This window comes from Haliotis cracherodii, unplaced genomic scaffold (genome assembly GCF_022045235.1).
Source record: "Haliotis cracherodii isolate W230 unplaced genomic scaffold, xgHalCrac1.p SCAF_4, whole genome shotgun sequence".
Classification (NCBI taxonomy): Eukaryota; Metazoa; Mollusca; class Gastropoda; order Lepetellida; family Haliotidae; genus Haliotis; species Haliotis cracherodii.
In genome coordinates this window covers 733,058-756,262 of record NW_027266297.1, presented here as the reverse complement: position 1 = coordinate 756,262, position 23,205 = coordinate 733,058, and the positions used below count along the sequence as shown (strand labels likewise).

The window sequence follows — 23,205 nt, the reverse complement described above, 5'->3', positions numbered from 1 at the left end:
CTAAATAATTCCTACATATATCAACCTATGTCATAACTCTTTCTACGTTTATTGCTTAAGTAATATTAATGATGAAGATATATTCTGTACGTGCTAAAAGAGGTCTGGTTAGAGAGTATCCAGGTGACAAAGATTACGCGCGAAGTTTCATGCTTTTCTTCCAACACATTGTGCACGGGCTTACAACTCAGTCAGTCTCCTCATCAAGATGGCCACCGAAGAAAAGACACCCGCAGTAACACAAGAAAGGTATTCTGTTACGCAGTTGAAACGCATAGCAACACAACCTACATTCAATACTTTAGTTCCTATTTTGGCTCAGCTTGATTGTTTATTTTCTATGAACAGCATTTGGCTGTTCAGTTTTGGAGAAGGAAGTCACCGGCGACATGACTCGAATCAGAGCTCTTTCTATTAGCCTGGGATAGTTTATCTGAAAGATTTTGGGGGCGGTCGGGTAGTCTAGTGGTTAAAGCGTTCGCTCGTCACGCCGAAGACCCGGGTTCGATTCCCGACATGGGTTCAATGTATGAAGACATTTGTACAAGTATCAAGTTCCAGTTAACTTTACAAGGAAAATTGTTCTACTGCTGCCCCCCTTGGCTACGGCACTGGATTCGGAGTACCTTTAGAATACAGCACCACAACTTCAGGTGAAGACGATCTCACCCTAGGTCACATCTTTTTGTGAGAATCCGTCGGACCCACGACCTTCGGATTGGTAGCCTGACAGCTGACCGACTGAGCTATGTCCACACCGTGAAAACAAGTGCAAATATACCTAGTCCTGCCTATGACTTAATGGAACTGAACGAAAAGGGTTCGAATAGGTGATGGACACTTACGAAGGTTACGGGTAAGCATGGTGTCTTGTGACTTTTTTAGTCTACAGACACTCACAAATGATCCCGATGCCATTTGGCGCACTCGTCCTATTCTGTTATCTACAAGATACCGAGTGGTCAGGAATGAGCCAATATGGCGCGGACTGAAAAAACGGCTCCAGGCGTCAGGCGTTGAACTCGCAAGTATGCGTGAATGACATGCAGTGTCTGCTCTGGCTTAAATTTTCTTGGGGTCACTTGGACCCCTTCATCATAAAAATAGGGGTCTCAAACAAAAATAGAGAGGTCCGATTTAGAGCATTATAACATAACATTAACAACAGAACCCAGTGGTTGTGAAAAATCAGAATTCTTTTCCCAACTGCAAAATATCAACAAACAGGCAAAGTGAGAGAAAGGTTCACATCAGGGCAGATCCTGCTCTCATGACCAAGAGGTTTACGTTAAGGGACAAACAATTTCTTAAAAGGGACATTTGATAATAATGAATATTTTAACACAAAATTATCCATGTTAATATCTAACTTCGTAAATGAAAAGGCAGTACACAGGTTATTAGCCATTGGTAGGGGGTCATTGGGGCAGACATTTGTGAATGTTTATATCTAGATCTAGAAATCTACCAATGATTTGAAGTTTATGGATTCAGTCAAGTTCAATGGCTGTTCTGATGCCACTGTGCTGACTAGTGAGTTCATGTAACTGTCACAATTATCAATGAGTCATAACATAATTGGCATATCAAACGTTTTTTTAGTCAGAGTATGTTCAGGATCCAGCATTTCCTTGCTAAATCTTGTCAACATGTTTCAGGTGCTATAAATGTTTAAACATGTCAGTTACACTAACAAGAAAACATTGATGCAGAGCATCAAAGTTCCCCGCCATATGTGATGCCTCACAAACGCATAATTATGGATGCCTCACAAACGCATAATTAGGATGTTACTGAAAGGCATGAAGGAGCATAATTAAATTAACCACAAATAACACAACGCTGTTGTGGAAAAAAATATTATTTTTGAGTATTGGGCAATACAGTTGATACATTTGTATAGGGTAGGTCTATTTAAAATTAGTTTCTTGTTTAATGCCGCACTCAGCAGTATTCCAGCCATATAATCCAGTGATTGACACCAAGAGCATCGAACTACGCAATTGGAATATGATGTTATGCATCGACCAAATTTGCGAGCCTGACTACCCAATCCTGTTGTCGCCTCTTACGGCAAGCATGGGTTGCTGAAGACCTATTCTAACCTGGGTCATTATTTAAAAAGTAGATCGAAGGAAATGGAAGCAATTTCTGGCACAAATGTAAACAAGTGGAAATAGTATCAAAACTGCCAACAACATTGGCAGATGAACCTACTCAAATAATAGATCACATTCTTTTTACACTTGGCATTTGGTTATAATAATGTAAATGAAAATACTAAGGGCTCCATATGGCAAAAAAGTCATACTAGATAAGGTCTCTTTGTCACAATCACAGATGCACATACTCAAAATATTATCAAGTAGTTGGAGAACATTTCAATACCGGGACTAATCAATAACAGAGATTCCTCGTCTCTTCTTTTACGTTTTGTGGTCAGTTTCCTTTTTGTATTTCTTTCTTTCAAAGAAAAGTAATTGTGATCATGATGAGTTGAGTTACTTGGTCTTTTTCTATGTACTGTTTTTTTATCCAGTGTCCGTAACTGTTGTGGAATGTGGTTTACTTGTAACAATGACTGGTTTGAGTTCATATGATGATGATTGATTAGTTTGTCGTTTAACGCAGCACTCAGCAATATTCCAGCTATATAACGGCGTTCTGTAAATAATCGAGTCTGGACCTGACAATCCAGTGATTAATATCATGAGCATTGATCCACGCAATTGGGATCGATGCCATGCATCAACCAAAGCCTGACCACCCAATCCCATTAGTCGCCTCTTATGAGAAGCATAGTCGCCTGATATACTGTTCAGATGTAACATAACAGTTCATCCATACTACTAAACAGAAGTAAAACTGCTTGTCCATTCGGATGAGTCTGACCCAAACCATTCCGCTGATGAGTCAAATAATGCATACGAATCAAAATCCGTAAAAATTGCAATAGAGACATTTAAAGTTACCAAAAGTGACTGGGATATCAATATTGCTTGTTGAAATGATTCTATAAAATTTGTTTTCCGTGCTTCAATATTTGGAGCACATGTGACGGGGCCATAAAACTGATTATGACCTAAATACCCCTCATAGCCTTCGGTGATAACTTTGTGGCTGTAGAGAGCTGTGCCTTCATCCAACAGATTATCGAGGTCAGTGGAACACGGTACAGACGCAAATAAATTTGAGCCATGGGACACAAAATATATGATAGCGACCAGAGCTACGGCTGTACATTGAATTCCATTAAACGAATGAAAAATACTACAGCCTTGATGCAAATTCGCCGACAGACTACTCCGATTTTGCTTCGACTTTGCTACCAAACGTTTCACATGTGGCTATGTGCGGTGCACTGATTAACGCCGCACACTGGGGACTGGGTTAATTCAAAATACGGAATATTACTATTCCAAATATTTCCAGTGTACATGAGCATCCAAGCAATCAAAAGTGTGGTATGTAGAATGTGGAATTCAGCCATATTACATTTAAATTGAAATGTTGTCGTTGTTCATGAGTAAACACTCAGAACATATTTTATATTATGCTGTTATTTACGATCTCCGGAGCACAGTTCTTCTTTTGTATGCACCGTGAAAATCAGAAAATTAGTCCTTGAGGAAAAAAGGACGTCAGATTACACATGAATGGTTTAACAATGTCAGCTAACGACCAGAAACGGTCAGATGCATCAATTAGCTACATATAGACGATTTTGAAGTATCTCTTATTGCTGGAAAAGAATAGCATCAACATTCCACGCACATGATTTGTTTTGTTTCCGTAAATGCGTAGCTTGAAATTTCAAATAAACCAACATGTCAACATACATGCTACAAAATTAACGTTTCCCGTATACTTCCGCGCCTAAAGGGCGGGGAAGAATAACAATTGCAATTCTTAATATAACTCACAAGAGATTGAATTATTATCAGCTTGATAATTCTGTTGTAGAATAACTAAATACTCAGAGTCCCCTAAATAAAAACAATGCTTACATTCAACTGTTCGCATTTATTCTCTATCATATACAGTATCGCGGTATCGATAAATCTCATAATCCATACAACCTGTCGACTGTTTATTTAGGCAAATCTAAGCACGATATATTTCATTGCATGATTGAATACAGGACTCATTGCGGTATGTCACAGCTACTTGTACACACGTTAACTTTTTTCAGATAGTTTCTGGGATGTTTTGAAGTGGAATTACCCCTACCTCCATTCGAAACGGATTAGAAAAAGAACCCATTTATTCAAACGAAGTCCCTTGACCAAACCTTGGTCGTATGCAAAATACAAAAACAGAAAGTGATGTAAACCATATAATCCACACAGCTTTACTTACTGCGATAAGATTCACCAATGACAGGTACTTTGTTTACCAAACTCGTTAAAGAAAATCAGCATCGTTCAATCCAATGAACAACAAACATTTTGTAAATCACACATTCAATAAGTTTGTAAACGTACCCCATTACAATCCATTATAAATTAACTACCGCGATAACACGTAAATCACTGACGTCACAGGGCATTGTTTCGCCTGTGTGACTGGCAACAAAATACTACAAATTCCGTCATTGGGTATTGTCATGTGTTTGAAAAGTTTGTGGTACTGTATTCTAAAGGTAGGTCCGAGGTCGGATGCCTTGTCCACATGTCCAAAGAGGTTAACCCCGCCATCAAGCTGACAAGGTGAGGATATCATCTGTGGGATTACTAAATGGCAACATTCCAGTTAACCGAGTGTAGCTTCTACACAAATTGTCTGCGTGAACTGCGACCATAAAGTTTGTGGTGGCGTAAATGCCGGAAGCCTTCAGTGCTCACTAGCTCAGGCCTTAAAGTTGCGACTAAAACTGTAGCCTATGCGACCTAAATTTCAATTTGTCTACTGTCTGAAATACAGAGGTAGCCAAATGACTACCTTGAAAAATATCTTGTGACTTCTGCAGACTGCAGAAAATAAATGACAGTTGATCTTGGAAGACACGTCTTACTAATTATACTCGCAAAAAATTCCTCCTTAAGTCAACAATGAACCGAAATACATAAATATTAATGTCATTAGTATTTTATTTTAGTTGGTAAGTTTATTTGATAAGCAAGTATATACCTATATTATCTAAATTGCATCATTGTTCGAGACACAAATAACAAAACTCAAGTACAGTTTCCACTAATATGCAATTCCAAGACTAGTGCTATGACTTGTACATATAATAGTTTTTTGATAAAAGATAATTTCAAATGCTTTCCCCTTCCTACAATGTTGGCTTATCTCTTGATTTTACCACTGGCTACCTGTTAAAAACTACTTGTAGCCATATGGCTGCTTGGTAAATATTTAAACTTTGAGACCTGATGCTTCAGTACATGGTAACCTGGGCACAAAAGGAAACATTTTGATAGGTGAGGTAAGAAGCTGGATGCATGTTGAACACACTAGCAAAATGTACCCTGGGGAGCCAGGTAGAGAACTCCGCTCATGGATGAGATGGTGCAATACTTGACAGGTTGTCATAGTATGAGTCTGAAATTGCTTGCTGACCTGTTTATCCTATAATTGTTTATCTTCAGTGCGAAGGAGGAAGCACCTGATGAGAAAGTTGTCGAGAAAGTTGGTGAGAATGTTGACGAGACCAAGTTGGCTATCAACATGCTGGCCCAAGGCAAGAGGAACATCATCTGTGGCGAGATCCCAGTGGCTGTCAACCAGTTCCAGGAGGCATGTGCCATGCTGTGAGTAAACACACGGGTTGCCCAGAATAAACACAGGTTGCCCTGAGTAAACACAAGAGTTGCCCGTGGTAAATACACACAGGTTGCCCCTGGTACATACACACGGGTTGCCCCTGGTAAACACACACGGGTTGCCCCTGGTAAACACACACGGGTTGCCCCTGGTAAACACACATAGGTTGCCTCTGGGAAACACACATGGGTTGCCCCTGGGAAACACACACGGGTTGCCCCTGGTAAACACACGAGTTGCCCCTGGTACACACACACGGGTTGCCCCTGGTACACACACACGGGTTGCCCCTGGTAAACACACACGGGTTGCCCCTGGTACACACACACGGGTTGCCCCTGGTAAACATACACAGGTTGTCCCTGGTAAACAAGGAGCCAGTGCTCATTTAGTTGAGTTTCCATTCTTTCATGATGATGTTATGACTGAACGTATCTGTTCCCTAGGTTACAAGTGTAGTGCCTTCTGACATATATGTAGTTTGTTGTTTAACGTCACATTCTGCAGTAAGCCAGCTCTGTGACGACGGTCAGTAAATAATCAAACTTGGACAAGACAGTCCAGTGATTGACATCATGAGCATCAGTCGTCGCAGCTGATATGCATCAACCAAGTCCGAGCTTTACTACCTGTTAGTTACCTCTTACAACAAGCACAAGACCAATTCTACCCGCAGATCTTCATGGAACTCCTGTAAGTATTTGAATCTGTTGTTGCCAGGGCCAAGCAGTACGGGGAGACGGCGGCGGAGTGTGCCGAGGCCTACTTCTGTTACGGGCAGTCGCTGCTGGACCTGGCTCGCATGGAGACCGGGGTCCTGGGCAACGCTTTGCAAGGAGGTGTGGTATTAAATCACTTCAGTGTCTATGATCCATTATTACTGAGCTAAACAATCTTTGCCTTAAGCTGTGGCCCCCAGATACACCCGAGTCACGTTTTCTACTGTGAGATCTGAACAGTTGATAGTTATTGAATGGTCGCTGTAGGTTGCTGTGTTTTTTGCCCTTGTTAATATTTGTTCTGTTACATGTAACATTGTTTGTATATGAAGGCAGCCATAAGAACTCTTCAGTCCTGGAGATCTGTTTCTCAGTGCAAACCATGTTCAGTACTCCTTTGCTCTTTCTTTGATTATGACTTACCACAGTGATAGCTAAACATTCTGGCATGACATTGTAACCATGGAAACTGACATTCTGCAGTTGATGTTGACACAGAAGATGATGGGGAGGAGAAGGAGGCAGCAAAAAATGAACAGTTTGAGAAACCCGAAAATCTTGAAGGTGAGTAAAGCCTCCATCCTTCAGCGAGACTAAGTCCGGTGGTTGGCATGGATACAGTGGCCATCAGAAATGACAGGGATGGTGTTGAGCAAGGCTGGGGGTTGTTGTGGATACAGTGGCCATCAGAAATGACAGGGATGGTGTTGAGCAAGGCTGGGGGTTGTCGTGGATACAGTGGCCATCAGAAATGACAGGGATGGTGTTGAGCAAGGCTGGGGGTTGTCGTGGATACAGTGGCCATCAGAAATGACAGGGATGGTGTTGAGCAAGGCTGGGGGTTGTCGTGGATACAGTGGCCATCAGAAATGACAGGGATGGTGTTGAGCAAGGCTAGGGGTTGATGATCAACACGACAGTACATGCACAGCCTACCTGTCACAAAGTGCGCTGCACGTCAGAGTTTGAAAAAAGATTAAAACATAGTAGTTGTTTATGATTAATAGTGTTAGCATACATTTATTGAGTGTTATGCACAGAAAAAACCTACATCGTATCCCTTCAGGTAGTTCAGGTGAACGAACAAACATTGGTCAATAACTAGACATGATGATTCACCATTACAAGTTGTATTTACCGCTCTACAAGGCATTGTTTTTTATGCAGAAATGAAAGATTACAGAGTGTATTTCTTGTCAACTAAGCTGGAAAAAGCCATCAGCAGTAAACCCGTTATCTCACAATCTACTAGTTAGTTAGTTAACTACCCAATGACACAACATCAAAGAACTTTAATCAAATGTTGAAGAAATTGTATCTGAAATTATTTTGTCAGGTGTTATTTTAGTCGTGCTATTTTACATGTTTATGATTACTAGAACCATAAGCATGTCACTTTGGTAACGCTGATGCCATTGCTAAATATGTTTTTAAACGCGTAACAATTTGACCAGTCACCATGGAGACCTCTCACGCTACGTACATTTCGATTTTGAAAATGTCATGTTGACATGAAAGTCAATTGCCACAAATATGATGGTGTTGTCATCCGTTACTGCACGTTACTATAGTTAGTGCCATATTGAATTTGAAGGGAACAATAGCGAGGGAACACTGTAGTTTTAGTATTAGCATTTACTTTAAAGTTTAGACCAATCTTTGGCATGCAATATTTTTTTGAATAATTTGTCCATCCATTGCTCGTCAGGTGCAGTTGATTGTTTTAGAAAGAATGCCGTGCTTAACAGTAGGCTGCCTGTCACTAGTACCACGAGACCGAACACAGGGTCACCATTGTGTTAAATTTCATTTGATATTGTAAGCTTTCACATTTTTAACAATTCTGCTTGGTTCGAACGGTTTATTTTTAGCATGAAAGAGTTTTGGGATGGTTAATCAGGTTTGAAAAGTTTAGGATCCTAGTGTTAAAATGTGAAACTGTAGAGAATGCTGCGAGCAAAGTTTGGACTCGGGGACCCCGGTGTGGAAACAGTTGGACATGAATTTTGACAAATGTTGCTTTTTGTCTTCCTTTCTCCTCTGCTTCTGGACTTTGGCATTGCTTTAGTATTTCTGTGTCCGTAGTGACTGGTAGTGGCAGCATGGGCAGGTTGGTGGGACCTGAGGACCTGAGGACTGCCCTGTAGAAGGTTCCAGGTCGAGATCCCGCCACCCTGAACATGGTCCATCTGTGGGACATCGACAACTGATGTCATGGGACATCGATCAACCACTTGTTTGCATAGCCAAGATAATATCTGCAGTGATAAAGCTGAAATATTGTCTAGTACTGCGCAAATCAACTCTCACTACTGATTGCCTTTGCCATGAGATCTATGCCAGCAATATGGCAGATCAACTCTCGCCACTGAATGTATTTGACTTGTGAGATCTATGCCAGCAATATGGCAGATCAACTGTCACCACTAAATGTATTTGACTTGTGAGATCTATGCTAGCAATATGGCAGATCAACTCTCGCCACTGAATGTATTTGACTTGTGAGATCTATGCCAGCAATATGGCAGATCAACTCTCACCACTGAATGTATTTGACTTGTGAGATCTATGCCAGCAATATGGCAGAATGGTCCATCTAGGAACAGTGAAACACATTGCATGAAGTTTTTGGATGTTAATGTGAAATGAGATGTGATTGCTTGGTTATTATTGGTTCTTGTATACTGACCCAAGTTTTAGCAGGAGTCAGTAACCATGGTAACTTGTCTTGGCTGTTCCGGAGTCTTTTGTTTTGGTTCCTGAATTGCAACGTAACTTTGAGTCTGGATGTTCAACAGGAGAGGAGAGGGAGAAGCTAAGAATGGAGATATATGATGCCATGTCTGAGAAAGATAAGACGGATGTGAAGAAGGCGGAGGATGGCGGCATGGATGTAGACATGGAGGACAAGGAGAATGTAGAAAATACAAAGACTGATAAGGATGGTTCCAAAAATAAAACTGATAAAGTTTTAACAGAAAAAAATGCAAATATAGAAGAAAAAGTTTTAGAAAAGGTGAAAAATAGTGAAAATACTGACGAAATTGTGAAAGAATGTGCAGCAGAGAAGGGTGACAAGACCGAAGGGGAGGGGAAGAAGGGTGACAAGACCGAAGGGGAGGGGGAGACGGCGGGGGAGGACATGGAAACAGATGACAAAGCTGCCAAACAAGGCACCGACATGGAGGCTGGGGAAACAAGGAAAGACGAGGAAAAGAAAGATGAGTCTACAGAAAAGGAATCTAAATCAACAGATACTAAAGATGCTGACACAAAAGATCCTGATGCCAAGAAAGATCCTGATGCCAAGGATGGCGAGGCTAAAACAGAAGGCGAAGCCAAGAAAGATGGGGATGCCAAAACAGAAGGCGACGCCAAGAAAGATGGGGATGCCAAAACAGAAGATGACGCCAAGAAAGATGGGGATGCCAAAACAGAAGGCGACGCCAAGAAAGATGGGGACGCCAAAACAGAAGGCGACGCCAAAACAGAAGGCGACGCTAAAACAGAAGGCGACGCCAAGAAAGATGGGGACGCCAAAACAGAAGGCGACGCCAAGAAAGATGGGGACGCCAAAATAGAAGGCGACAATAAGAAAGATGGTGATGGAAAAACTGATGTGGCTGCAAAAGGAGAGGGAGACAAAGAAGTGAAGGAGGATGCTGCCACAGAAGCAAAGAAGGAGGAGAAAATGGAAGCTGACGATGAGGAAGCTATGGAAACAAGTGAGAAAGGTGGACATTGGTTCTAAGATTACCAGGCAAATGGTTTTGGCTAACCTTGTTATTTTATTTGATGACACAACACACTGACAGCGTTCTTGTACAGCACTTCATTGTTCTTGTACAGCACTTCATTGTTCTTGTACAGCACTTCATTGTTCTTATACAGCACTTCATTGTTCTTGTACAGGACTTCATTGTTCTTGTACAGGACTTCATTGTTCTTGTACAGGACTTCATTGTTCTTGTACAGCACTTCATTGTTCTTGTACAGGACTTCATTGGTTACACCCTGCACCGGCATGCTGCTTGTCTTTTCACATTCCACTCCAACTAACCATGTTTGTTTACTAGCAGAAGAGTTATAGGGTAACACATTTTCTTGCAAATAAAATTTATCATCCAAAACTGGCTCCCACAGGAGATATCGCTGGAGTGAGATCAAGCGATATCTACACTGTAGATATCGCTGTAATGAACTTGCATCACAATGCTTTGCAGATCATTTTGATGTCATTGGTTACCATGAGGTCGCAATCAAATGACATCACCAATGGCTCTGCTACTGAAGCTGTAAGCAGTACTTTTTATTTACACTTAAGAGAAAAAGTTGGAAGAATGATGTTGGTTGATAAATACAATCTCACCATCATGTCGTTGATATATTTGATATCAAAAGACACGAGGGGTGAGATTCTCTATATGTTAGAAGAATGTGGGACAAGTTTGACACAATTGCTGACATTATTTTAACATTTATGTGCATGTAAGAATGGGGAAAAGTAGTTGCATTAATACCGTATGGAACCTCGATCTGGTTGTTCATCCGTGAGTATGGCTGAAGGCCAAAACCAGGTCCTGTCCTCAGCCACATGTACGTATGCCCTCAGCCACATGTACGTATGTCCTCAGCCACATGTACGTATGCCCTCAGCCACATGTACGTATGTCCTCAACCACATGTACGTATGTCCTCTGCCACATGTATGTATGTCCTCTGCCACATGTACGTATGTCCTCGGCCACATGTACGTATGTCCTCGGCCACATGTACGTATGTCCTCGGCCACATGTACGTATGTCCTCGGCCACATGTAAGTACATGTATGTCCTCTGCTACATGTAAGTATGTCCTCTGGCACATGTACGTATGTCCTCTGCTACATGTACGTATGTCCTCTGCCACATGTACGTATGTCCTCTGCCACATGTACGTATGTCCTCTGCCACATGTACGTATGTCCTCTGCCACATGTACGTATGTCCTCTGCCACATGTACGTATGTCCTCAGCCACATGTACGCATGTCCTCTGCCACATGTACGTATGTCCTCTGCCACATGTAAGTATGTCCTCTGCCACATGTAAGTATGTCCTCTGCCACATGTACGTATGTCCTCTGCCACATGTACGTATGTCCTCTGCCACATGTACGTATGTCCTCTGCTACATGTACGTATGTCCTCTGCCACATTTACGTATGTCCTCGGCTACATGTACGTATGTCCTCTGCCACATGTACGTATGTCCTCTGCCACATGTACGTATGTCCTCTGCCACATGTACGTATGTCCTCGGCTACATGTACGTATGTCCTCTGCCACATGTACGTATGTCCTCTGCTACATGTACGTATGTCCTCTGCCACATGTACGTATGTCCTCTGCTACATGTACGTATGTCCTCTGCCACATGTACGTATGTCCTCGGCTACATGTACGTATGTCCTCTGCCACATGTACGTATGTCCTCGGCTACATGTACGTATGTCCACTGTAGTGTGTCCCTTGCTGCAACAGTCTTTTTCCATGTTGATAAATTAAAAATGGCTGCAATTACAGCCATCTTTACTTACGAGGGGCGTTCAATAAGTTTTGCAACTTCAATATATGACCAAGTAGCAGAATATCTTTTGCATTTTTATTTTTCAGTGTAATCTCCATTCAATTCAATACGCTTATTCCATTTGTCCTTCAAGCTTTTAATACCACTTTTATATAAATTTCGCTCATTGGCCCTCTAACCACGCCTCTGTGGCAGCCTTTATGTCCTCATCATCCTGGAAGCGTCTTCCACGAAGGGCAGATTTCATTCGCTGGAACAGGCAATAGTCACTGGGGGCTAAGTCGGGGCTGTAGGGAAGGTGATTTAACTGTCCTTACCATCACTTTACACATGTGATGATGGATTTCTTTGGCTTTGCATCCTTCGTAAGAAACTTTATTACAGCGCATTGTTCATGTTTGAGAGAATCCATGACTGTGATCCTTTGGTGAATGAAGCCATCACATCTGACTTATTGTTGTGTCTGGAACTTGTTATGACACATGTCAGCCTGATGTTATGACTAGTGTCACACCTGCCACAAGTTGGGTTGACATTGTTTGTGTAAACACAAATGCCCAAGTCGCAAAACTTATTGAACGCCCCTCGTACAATACAGCTTTGAAAGTCCAATGCAGCACTCGGCCCTACTCACTCCACCCTCAAGTTAATTATACAAACTGTCCACCGCTACATTGTGGAATTTATTTTCTCCTTTAAATGGAGGATGACCTGGATCAATGTCATGCATGTATGAGCTGCACGCGCTCTGATTCTTACGTTCTCGGAGTCAGGAATTAGTTCTCTCCAATGCCATCAAACTGTTTGATAATAATCCTCAAATGGCTTCAATAAATTGAGTACACCCCTGGACAGGTCAAATGTTTTTATGGGTGCTCTTGTAGAAGTTTTTTAAATTTGTCGTTTTGTTTGAAGAAACTGGTGAATCCTCGGCAACCAAGGATGACAAAGAAACTAAAGATGGTGAAGAGGAGGAGGAGGAGGAAGAAGAGGAGGAGGAAGGTGAAGAGACAGCAGAGGGAGAGGGGGCTGAAGGAACCAGTGAGCCAAAGGAGGGAGAGGTAATGTCGTCCAGGGAGGGGGAGAGGCGATGTCGTCCTGGGAGGGGGAGAGGCGATGTCGTCCAGGGAGGGGGAGAGGCGATGTCGTCCAGGGAGGGGGAGAGGCGATGTCGTCCAGGGAAGAGGAGGGTAATATCGTCCAGGGAGGGGGAGAGATTGAGACTGAGGTGCACAGCGAATGTACATGCTTGTCCTGTATTGTTTGCTTGTCAGACAGAATCTGTTGTTTACGCCTGTGTTTTCTCTGTGTGCAGGAAGATAGTGACGATGTGTCCAACCTACAGCTGGCCTGGGAGATGTTGGAACTCGCCAAGATGATCTACCTCAAGTGAGTCGACAGGGCGGGCGGGGGGACGGGCGGGGGACATGTTTCTTTCCTTATAGAAGCCTTTAAAAACATAACCAGTAAATTCATGTTATTAATGCTAATCACATCTGTCAGAAACAGTTTGAACTTTGTGAAAGGCAACTCATCTTTGGCAATTGTGTATGCAGTGTATATTAGGCTTAAAAAAATAAAAGAAATGGTTCTCAGACAATGGTTTTTGAAAATATAGTGCGTGCGGGCGGTGTCCTTTTTTTTGTTGTTAAAACTAGTATGTCATCAAAAAACAGTTGTGTAATCAATAAGCAATTGTGTACAATCAACAATCAACCTCCCTACATAAATGTATTCCTTGGTAAGTAAAATACTGGAATACAGTATTTGACTACTGTTAGACTTGGAATATTTAAGGGTTTTTTGGTGTGTTTTGTTTTTAAAAATGGAAATAAAAATGAAACGTGCGGCGAACTTGCGGGCGGTGCCTTAGAACCAAGACTATTATATTTTTTTAGCCTTAAGATCAGATTTTTTTTTACCATTTCTCATCCAAGTGTCAAAAGCATTAAGCAGAGATTTTCTGGATTTCCGGCACAGAAGCATTCATTCTGTTGTTAAATCGAAGCCATTTAGAAGTTTTCAGCCAACCAATATGAAATACATTGCTGCTTTTTTTGCTGACTTCATTATTTTTGTTGTCCTCACACATAAGAGCGAGCTGATGAAGTTTCGGCAGTCAGATGTTTTATCACGGATGCTCATGCTGGATTCCATAGATTTGTCAGTCGGAAACATCTCTAGATTCTACACATGCCACTTTCTCTTCAGGGAAACTACAAAAGAAGCCCAACTGAAGGCAGCACAAGCGTACCTGAAGCTGGGGGAAGTCAGCCTAGAAACAGGTACCTAGTTCTACAGACACACCATGGATGTCACACCATTGTACCTAGTTCTACAGACACGCCATGGATGTCACACCATTGTACCTAGTTCTACAGACACACCAGGGATGTCACAACATTGTACCTAGTTCTACAGACACACCATGGATGTAACAACATTGTACCTAGTTCTACAGACACGCCATGGATGTCACACCATTGTACCTAGTTCTACAGACACGCCATGGATGTCACACCATTGTACCTAGTTCTACAGACACGCCATGGATGTCACACCATTGTACCTAGTTCTACAGACACGCCATGGATGTCACACCATTGTACCTAGTTCTACAGACACGCCATGGATGTCACACCATTGTACCTAGTTCTACAGACACGCCATGGATGTCACACCATTGTACCTAGTTCTACAGACACGCCATGGATGTCACACCATTGTACCTAGTTCTACAGACACACCATGGATGTCACACCATTGTACCTAGTTCTACAGACACACCATGGATGTCACAACATTGTACCTAGTTCTACAGACACACCAGGGATGTCACAACATTGTACCTAGTTCTACAGACACACCAGGGATGTCACAACATTGGTTTGGGGAGACTAGACCATAAATAACTTCATATAAATGTTATCCAATTTCTCAGCTTTCATGCATTGTTAGCACTCTTCATGTTTGATAGGTGTGTTTGGGTAGCCTAGTGGTTAAAGTGTTAGCTCATCATGCTAAAGACCTGGGTTCGATTCCCAAATGGGTACAATGTATGAAACCAATTTCTGGTGTCCCCCGCCATTGTATTGCTGGAATATTGCTAAAAGCGGCATAATACCATACTCACATGTTTGATGATAAATAACACCCAAAACATCATTAAACAATAGAGAAGTCTCCAGAATTCCAGTTTGTGCATGGTGAGAATCGGCTAGGTTGCAACTCCCTGTGTGGTCTAGTCGGAGATTGTCTGCCCAGAGAGCGGAAAGGCCTGGGGTTTGATCCCTGGCTAGGTAGAAACTCCCTGTGTGGTCTAGTCGGAGATTGTCTGCCCAGAGAGCGGAAAGGCCTGGGGTTTGATCCCTGGCTAGGTAGCAACTCCCTGTGTGGTCTGGTCGGAGATTGTCTGCCCAGAGAGCGGAAAGGCCTCAACATGACAGTCTGCGCCTTTAGGCACAAGTCTCAAGCCCAAGTCCATTAGTATTTACGATCATATATATAATATTTACAACATATGTTCATGCGTGTCCTAAGACTCAGATATGCTTGATGTAATAGAGACATGGTGGGGATTGGGTTTTGGCACAGTCCGCACACAACAATACGGTTGTTGACATTGTGTTTCAGAGCAGTACGAGCAGGCTACCGAGGACTTCAAGGCTTGTCTGGAAATCCAAAAGAAACACCTTGAAGCCACTGACAGATTGCTTGCTGAATCGTATCCTTTGGATGATCACTGTCTGAAACATTGTCACATTCAGTGTTAGGCTTCAGCACCAGTTCCATAGCTCCTATCATGCCTGGATGTCATCGTGCGAGGCACAGGCGGCCCTGTCACCTGAGGACAGCAGGTCGCTGTACAGACTGCCGTCGCTTGAGCATACCAGAAACCTATGACCATGGGTTCAGGTCCCTATGCTCATGACATTCCTAATTTGTCATACCTGTCCTATTGGGTTTCACCAGCGTGGTGAATTCAGGACCTGCAACACTTCAAACTTTACACCAACATTCAGCTGACACACCGTCATATCACTGAAGTTGTGATTATACACTGCTGAAATACTCAGTGGTGTTAAGCCTCGCTAATACAAGAATCATTTACGTTGTTGGGTGCAATGTCTTAAGGATTTGATTATGAATGATCTGTTGTCCTCAAGTGTAGTGCAATAAATATGCAAGTCTACGTTGTGCAGATATTCCTGCCTGTGAAGCACATGTTAATAGCTCACCCGGGAAGCACTTGATTTTAGCTCACCCGGTAAGCACTTGTTTTTAGCTCACCCGGTAAGCACTTGTTTTTAGCTCACCGGAAACCAGCTTTTCTCAGGAGATGTGTGTCTGTCATACTTCATTCACTGGTAGAATAGGTCTTCAGCAACCCATGTTTGCCAGGGTAGAATAGGTCTTCAGCAACCCATGCTTGCCAGGGTAGAATAGGTCTTCAGCAACCCATGCTTGCCAGGGTAGAATAGGTCTTCAGCAACCCCTGCTTGCCAGGGTAGAATAGGTCTTCAGCAACCCATGCTTGCCAGGGTAGAATAGGTCTTCAGCAACCCATGCATGCTGTAAAAGGCGACTATGCTTGTCATAAGAGGCGACTAATGGGATCGAGTAGTCAGGCTCTCTGACTTTGTTGATGCATGTCATCTTATCCCCATTGTGTGAATCATTGCTCATGATATCAGTCACTGGATTGTCTGGCCCAGACTTGATTATTTACAGACCACCGTCATATAGCTGGAATATTGCTGAGTGGGGCATTAAACAAGAAACAAACAAATGGCATCCATGTTGAGATTATTCGTGGCAGTGTGTGGGCAGGTAGTTTAGTGTCCCTGGTGCTGGTGAGCTGTTTAGTGTCCCTGGTGCTGGTGAGCTGTTTAGTGTCCCTGGTGCTGGTGAGCTGTTTAGTGTCCCTGGTGCTGGTGAGCTGTTGTGCCTTAACGTTGTGAGACATTACCAGCTGGGACTAGCGTTCGGGTTTGATAAGAAGTATGAGGAGTCGGTCGAACACTACAGGGCAGCAATAAAAGTCATCGAAGAAAAAATTGGTGAGTCGTGAATCTGTTACCATAAGTTTCTTTGAATCATAGCTTGACGTAGAAGACCTGTTTGACCAAATTTCGAATGTCTCCGATGGTTGCCTGTCTGGGCTCCGATGGCTGCAATGTGTGGCTCCAATGGTTGCCGTGTGTGGCTCAGATGGTTGCTGTGTGTGGCTCCAATGGTTGCCTGGGGTTGCAACGTGGGAAGTGAATTTGTCACCCACTTAGTAATGATATCAAGACTTACTTGCCTGTAAGAAATTGATGAGAATTTGTTTTAGAAAATAAAAGATTAAATGTTTGCATAAATCATTCCCTGTTTTTCCAGGTCACCTTGAGAAGGTCATAGAAGAGCAGTCCAAGGGAAAGGGAAAAGGTAAGCACCGATTTAGAAGAAATACTTGCCATTGAGGGCCATGAATAAGGTGAGTTATTCATTCCTAGAATTAGGAGGCTTTCAAAGGGGGTCGCCCTATACACAGGGTAGAAGAGTTTTGATGATTTTACCCTCTAATACAGCAAGCATGTAACACTGGAAATACCATACTATATGACGGTGGTCTGTAAATAATCAAGTCTGGACAAGCAGTGATAGACATTATGAGCATCGATCCAGCAATTGTGATACGATGACATGCATCAACCAATTAATCATGTAATTACCAGGGCTTGGACGATACACGACCTGTGCGATGTGATAGATACCACAATACCTCGCTCACGATCCAATATGGTGCATGAGCCATCTTTGTCATACAGCATGGCCAAATACCTGGCACACTAACGATTTACAGAGTGTTGAGAGTCCCAGTTGTATGAGACGGTACAAAACAAGTCGTGTTTCACTCTTCACACCATAGTTTGATTGGCCGTTTAGTTTTAGCGCTGTAGAGATGGATGGATGGATGGATGGATGGAGCTATGGTGGGGACCTGGGGCAGGTGGTAATGGCAGATATTGGAGATATGCACTGGATCGTCAAGGGTGTTCAGTGTGTACTTTCCTGGTCCCTAAGGAGTAAACAATGTTTGCACTAATTGCTGGCAGTTTAATGTGAAATGTTACAATTATTTTTGAAATGGGGTGGTGGGGTAGCCTAGTGGTTAAAGTGTTTGCTCGTCACACCGAAGACCCGGGTTAGATTCCAAACATGGGTACAATGTTTGAAGCCCATTTCTGGTGTCCCCCAGCCGTGATATTGCTGGAATATCGCTAAAAGAGGCGTAAAACCAAACTGACTTCACTATATTTTAAATGAGATTTTCCTTTGTGTTTTCAGAACTCTCAAGTTCCGATGACCCAGTTACACAGGCAACAAAAGAAATCTCTGAGTTAAAGGAAATCCTGCCCGATATTGCATCCAAGGTAAACAGACTTGTCAGTTTCAGTTAGGGGAATGTCCTTGGCCAAATGAGAACATTTGATCTGACCTTCTGACCTTTAGATTAGATTGTGACCAAGGGGGTCCTTGTGATTGCAATGTTAGATTTCAACTTCTTCACACAGGACGTGATGACGTACAGGTGACGGCCAATTTCATCTTTTTAAGACCCGTGAAGATCCAGGGAAGAATAGTTCAGCAACCCATGCTTGCCTTAAAAAGCGACCATGCTTGTCATAAGAGGCGACTTACGGGATGGGGTGGTCAGGCTTGCTGACTTGGTTGATGCATGTCATTGTATCTCAATTGCGTGGATCGATGCTCATGATGTCAATCACTGGATTGTCTTGTCCAGACTCAATTATTTGCTGACCGCTGTCATATAGCTGGAATATTGCTGAGTGCGGCGTTAAACAAATTGGAAAAGAAATGAAGGGTTGAGTGACCTGAGGCACAGTACCCTGCAGTGATGTCTGCTGCTATTTTAGTTATTGGGACTTCCCTACAGCCAAACCTACACTTACTGTAGCTAACGGAAGGGTTGGCCAGGGTTTTTATCAGTTTGTTTCTACTGATGTTTTTTATTTGCAGATTGAAGACGCAGAGGAGGAGAAGAAGAATCTCGAACAGCTGAAGACGATGACCAAAGAAATTGTTGGAGGAACACTGACCACAGTGAGTGGAGAGGGTCCCTGTTTTATATGACAGTGTTCAACCATGCTTTATGGGGTGCATTGATGATGTATTCTGAATTATCAGATTAAAGTTATAATATAAATTCTGTCTACAAGACTATCAAACAACTTAAACAGTTACATTTGATGTTTTGAAATAATGTTTTTACTTTTTATCGCAATCATATTTCTCCTGCTTGTCATGTGACTGCTCGCTTCTGTGAAATGAATAGCGGGAAATGTGACATATCGGCTCTATAGTGCTTGCAATTTGGCCATTCACTAAACGTTCTCTGAAGTTGATGCAGTAATGTTTTTGTTCTGGAGTTCCCTCACTTTCTCCATGTATATTCACTACCATATGAACATACACAATTCTAATGTGCCCCATGGCAGGGAGTAATAAGGCTGTTTTCTTCTTTCTGTTGTTGGACCTGCTTTTCTTCTAGGTTTATATAGGTAGGGATTTCAATGGTCGAACTTTGAGGATCGGCCAATGCTCAATAAGAAACGTAAATATTGTGAAATTGGTTCAAATGTTGAGATGTTTGCTAATGGATGTTGTAAATCTTGTCTTCAAATCTTGCTTCAGTTTACGTCAACCAGTGAAACGACGACAGCAGCAACCCCGGTGAGTGTGAGGAGTGAGCATGTCTTGTAGCTCCAATCTGACGGTCCTGTCTCTGAGCGGCGCACCAGTGTTTGAAATAAAATTAAACTGCCTGGCTGCCATCAGGACCCACACTGTTCTGTTCAGGCCCTGGACCCGTTGGTTGATGCATGTCATCGTACTCCAAATATGTGGATCGATGCTCATGGTATCAATCACTGGATTGTCTGGTCCAGACTTGATTATTTACAGACTGCCATCATATAGCTGGAATATTGCTGAGTGCAGTGTGAAATAAACAACAAACTTCAGGCCCGGACTAAACTCTTACGGCCTCATTTAAAAAACTGCTTCTTAATGTGACAAATAAATCAACATGTAAGGCGCTGTGATTCTCTGTGCAGAGTTACGTCCCTTGGGCATGCCCCAGAAACCTATGATTGTGGGTTCGAATCCCAGTTTGATTAGTTTCTAGGTGGAAACTCCACACATGGGTGTGATTGCTGGTGAACGGAGCTGGCAACTCCACACATGGGTGTGAGTGCTGGTGAACCTAGCTGGCAACTCCACACATGGGTGTGAGTTCTATTTACCTGGTGAACGGAGCTGGCAACTCCACACATGGGTGTGAGTGCTGGTGAACCTCGCTGGCAACTCCACACATCGGTGTGAGTGCTGGTTAACCTCGCTGGCAACTCCACACATGGGTGTGAGTGCTGGTTAACCTCGCTGGCAACTCCATACATGGGTGTAAGTGCTATTTACCTGGTGAACGGAGCTGGCAACTCCATACATGGGTGTAAGTGCTATTTACCTGGTGAACGGAGCTGGCCAGTTTGGGCTTGGATCACTGACCTCAGTGAGTTGACTAAACACTGTTAACATTAACTCTCCAGACATCGTTGCACTGATAGTTGGGGTTGATGTTTGTCACCTCATGGCTTGCTCCACGTCTCATGTTGTTCCACATCTCGTGTTGTTCCACGTCTCATGTTTTGTTCCACGTCTCATGTTTTGTTCCACGTCTCATGTTTTGTTCCACGTCTCATGTTGTTCCACGTCTCATGTTGTACCACGTCTCATGTTGTTCCACGTCTCATGTTGTTCCACATCTCATGTTGTTCCACATCTCATGTTGTTCCGAGTCTCATGTTGTTCCACGTCTCATGTTGTTCCACGTCTCATGTTGTTCCGAGTCTCATGTTGTTCCACGTCTCTTGTTGTTCCGAGTCTCATCTTGTTCCACGTCTCATGTTGTTCCACGTCTCATGTTGTTCCACGTCTCATGTTGTTCCACGTCTCATGTTGTTCCACGTCTCATGTTGTTCCATGTCTCATGTTGTGTTCCAGATTGAAGTGAAGAAAGCCTCTGACATCAGCCATCTCATCAGGAGGAAGGTAGGTTGACATGATCACATTTGTAGGGATTCTCACAAGCATCTAGATTTCACTAATAAAATACCCCAGGCTTCCAGGCAGCAATCTTCGCCAGTTCTTATCTGATACAACTCATTGTTCACTTACGACCACACACACCAGGTGGCAGCACTTTGTTAGTCAGTTATGTGCCTGTCATGTTAGGATCCATACCTTATATGTTTGAATCTCCCTAATATGCCACCATTATCATTCTCAGTATGTCTTTAAGAATGTAGACCTGTGCCATGTTGGTGTTCTCTCCACATTGTGATAGAAATGAAACGGTGTCTGGTATATTTCAAGCGTAAACCTGACGAGGATGCAGATGACCCTGAATCGAAGAAATCTCGGCAGGAAGATGGCTCAGGAGATGCCCCCAAACAGAACGGCCATGACAAACCAGCTGCTGATGCCAACAGTACAGAGGTATGCTGATTGTAGGGGTGTGTGGGGTGGTTGTTGATGCCAACAGTATGGAGGTACACTGATTGTAGAGGGGTGTGGGGTGGTTGTTGATGCCAACAGTATGGAGGTACGCTGATTGTAGGGGTGTGTGGGGTGGTTGTTGATGCCAACAGTATGGAGGTACGCTGATTGTAGGGGTGTGTGGGGTGGTTGTTGATGCCAACAGTATGGAGGTACACTGATTGTAGGGGTGTGTGGGGTGGTTGTTGATGCCAACAGTATGGAGGTAAGCTGATTGTAGGGGTGTGTGGGGTGGTTGTTGATGCCAACAGTATGGAGGTACGCTGATTGTAGGGGTGTGTGGGGTGGTTGTTGATGCCAACAGTATGGAGGTACGCTGATTGTAGGGGTGTGTGGGGTGGTTGTTGATGCCAACAGTATGGAGGTACGCTGATTGTAGGGGTGTGTGGGGTGGTTGTTGATGCCAACAGTATGGAGGTACGCTGATTGTAGGGGTGTGTGGGGTGGTTGTTGATGCCAACAGTACAGAGGTACGCTGATTGTAGAGGGGTGTGGGGCGGTTGGTCATGAGGGACCACAGTGAGAACACGTTCCCTGGAGGTTGACCCTTGGGACCGACATGCATGTGTTGTGACTATAGTCTTGTTCTGTGTAAGACATCACTGAGCTTGGGACGCAGGTTACTGTCAGCAACATATGCTTGTAGTCAGCAACGTATGCTTGTAGTCAGCAACGTATGCTTGTAGTCAGCAACGTATGCTTGTAGTCAGCAACGTATGCTTGTAGTCAGCAACGTATGCTTCTAGTCAGCAACGTATGCTTGTAATACCATGGTGGGTCTGATGATGCATCCATGTGAATGGAGTTTTACTTAACTTTGAAGTTGGACCCGTCACATATTTAATTTTGTTTGTTTCAGAAGAAAGAGGAGACCCCTGCTGTCGCCACAGAAGCGGAGCCCATGGCAACATGAATGTGCCTTTGTCTCCAGTGCAGAACTCATGATGTTAGTCTCCGGTGTAAGAACGTTGTACATACAGTTGTCCATGTATATACGTAGTTGTACTGTTTCCATTTCATCTGCCATTTGTACAAAATCAAATATTAAATTGTTTGCATATTTTTTGTCATGTTGATTTTTTTCTCATTTTGAAAGATTTGTTTGAGATAAAAGACGTCAAACTTGGATTGATGCAATGAGAACATCAGCTTCTTGACTGTGCGTGCGTGCGTGCATGTGTGCGTGCGTGCGTGCGTGCGTGCGTGGTGAGCGCGCACACAGAGACAGAGACAGACGTGGCCAGGGGCAGATCGGAGTCCTTTTAGGATGGGGGCCTTGATTTGAAAGGCTTTGGCGAATGCTCAAGGTTTCATCATACAGTAAGGGGCAGTCGGGTAGCCTAGTGGTTAAAGTGTTCACTCATCACACCAAAGACCCGTATTTGAGACCCAACATGTGAAGCCCATTTCTGGTGTGCCCTTCCGTGATATTGCTGGAATATTGCTAAAAGTGGCGCAAAATCAAACTCACTCACCACATACTAACATCTGTACTGGAACATTGCAATGAAAAACTAAGAGTTGAA

The 23,205-nt window shown here is 43.2% G+C and overlaps 1 protein-coding gene across 1 annotated transcript; it reads left to right on the top strand.

Annotated features, from left to right (window-relative positions):
* The first annotated feature begins 131 nt into the window (after positions 1–131).
* Positions 132–22,706, top strand: LOC139479074 (histone-binding protein N1/N2-like). Its single transcript, XM_071261827.1, has 17 exons — positions 132–249; positions 5,595–5,756; positions 6,490–6,608; positions 6,972–7,052; positions 9,287–10,222; positions 12,971–13,116; positions 13,371–13,444; positions 14,267–14,340; positions 15,689–15,779; positions 17,018–17,115; positions 17,438–17,485; positions 18,389–18,474; positions 19,082–19,165; positions 19,757–19,795; positions 21,125–21,172; positions 21,497–21,619; positions 22,539–22,706. The coding sequence occupies exons 1-17, from the start codon at positions 209–211 to the stop codon at positions 22,590–22,592; spliced, it is 2,304 nt and encodes a 767-aa protein (XP_071117928.1). The 5' UTR covers positions 132–208; the 3' UTR covers positions 22,593–22,706.
* Positions 22,707–23,205: the final 499 nt, after the last annotated feature.

What these genes read in the sequence shown, in the direction of transcription:
- LOC139479074 (XM_071261827.1), top strand. Translation starts at nt 209, where the DNA reads ATGGCCACCGAAGAAAAGACACCCGCAGTAACACAAGAAAG. An exon ending in GGGCAACGCTTTGCAAGGAG is followed by an intron (nt 6,609 to 6,971) that starts GTGTGGTATTAA and finishes GACATTCTGCAG; the next exon opens with TTGATGTTGACACAGAAGAT. An exon ending in GACAGATTGCTTGCTGAATC is followed by an intron (nt 15,780 to 17,017) that starts GTATCCTTTGGA and finishes TAACGTTGTGAG; the next exon opens with ACATTACCAGCTGGGACTAG.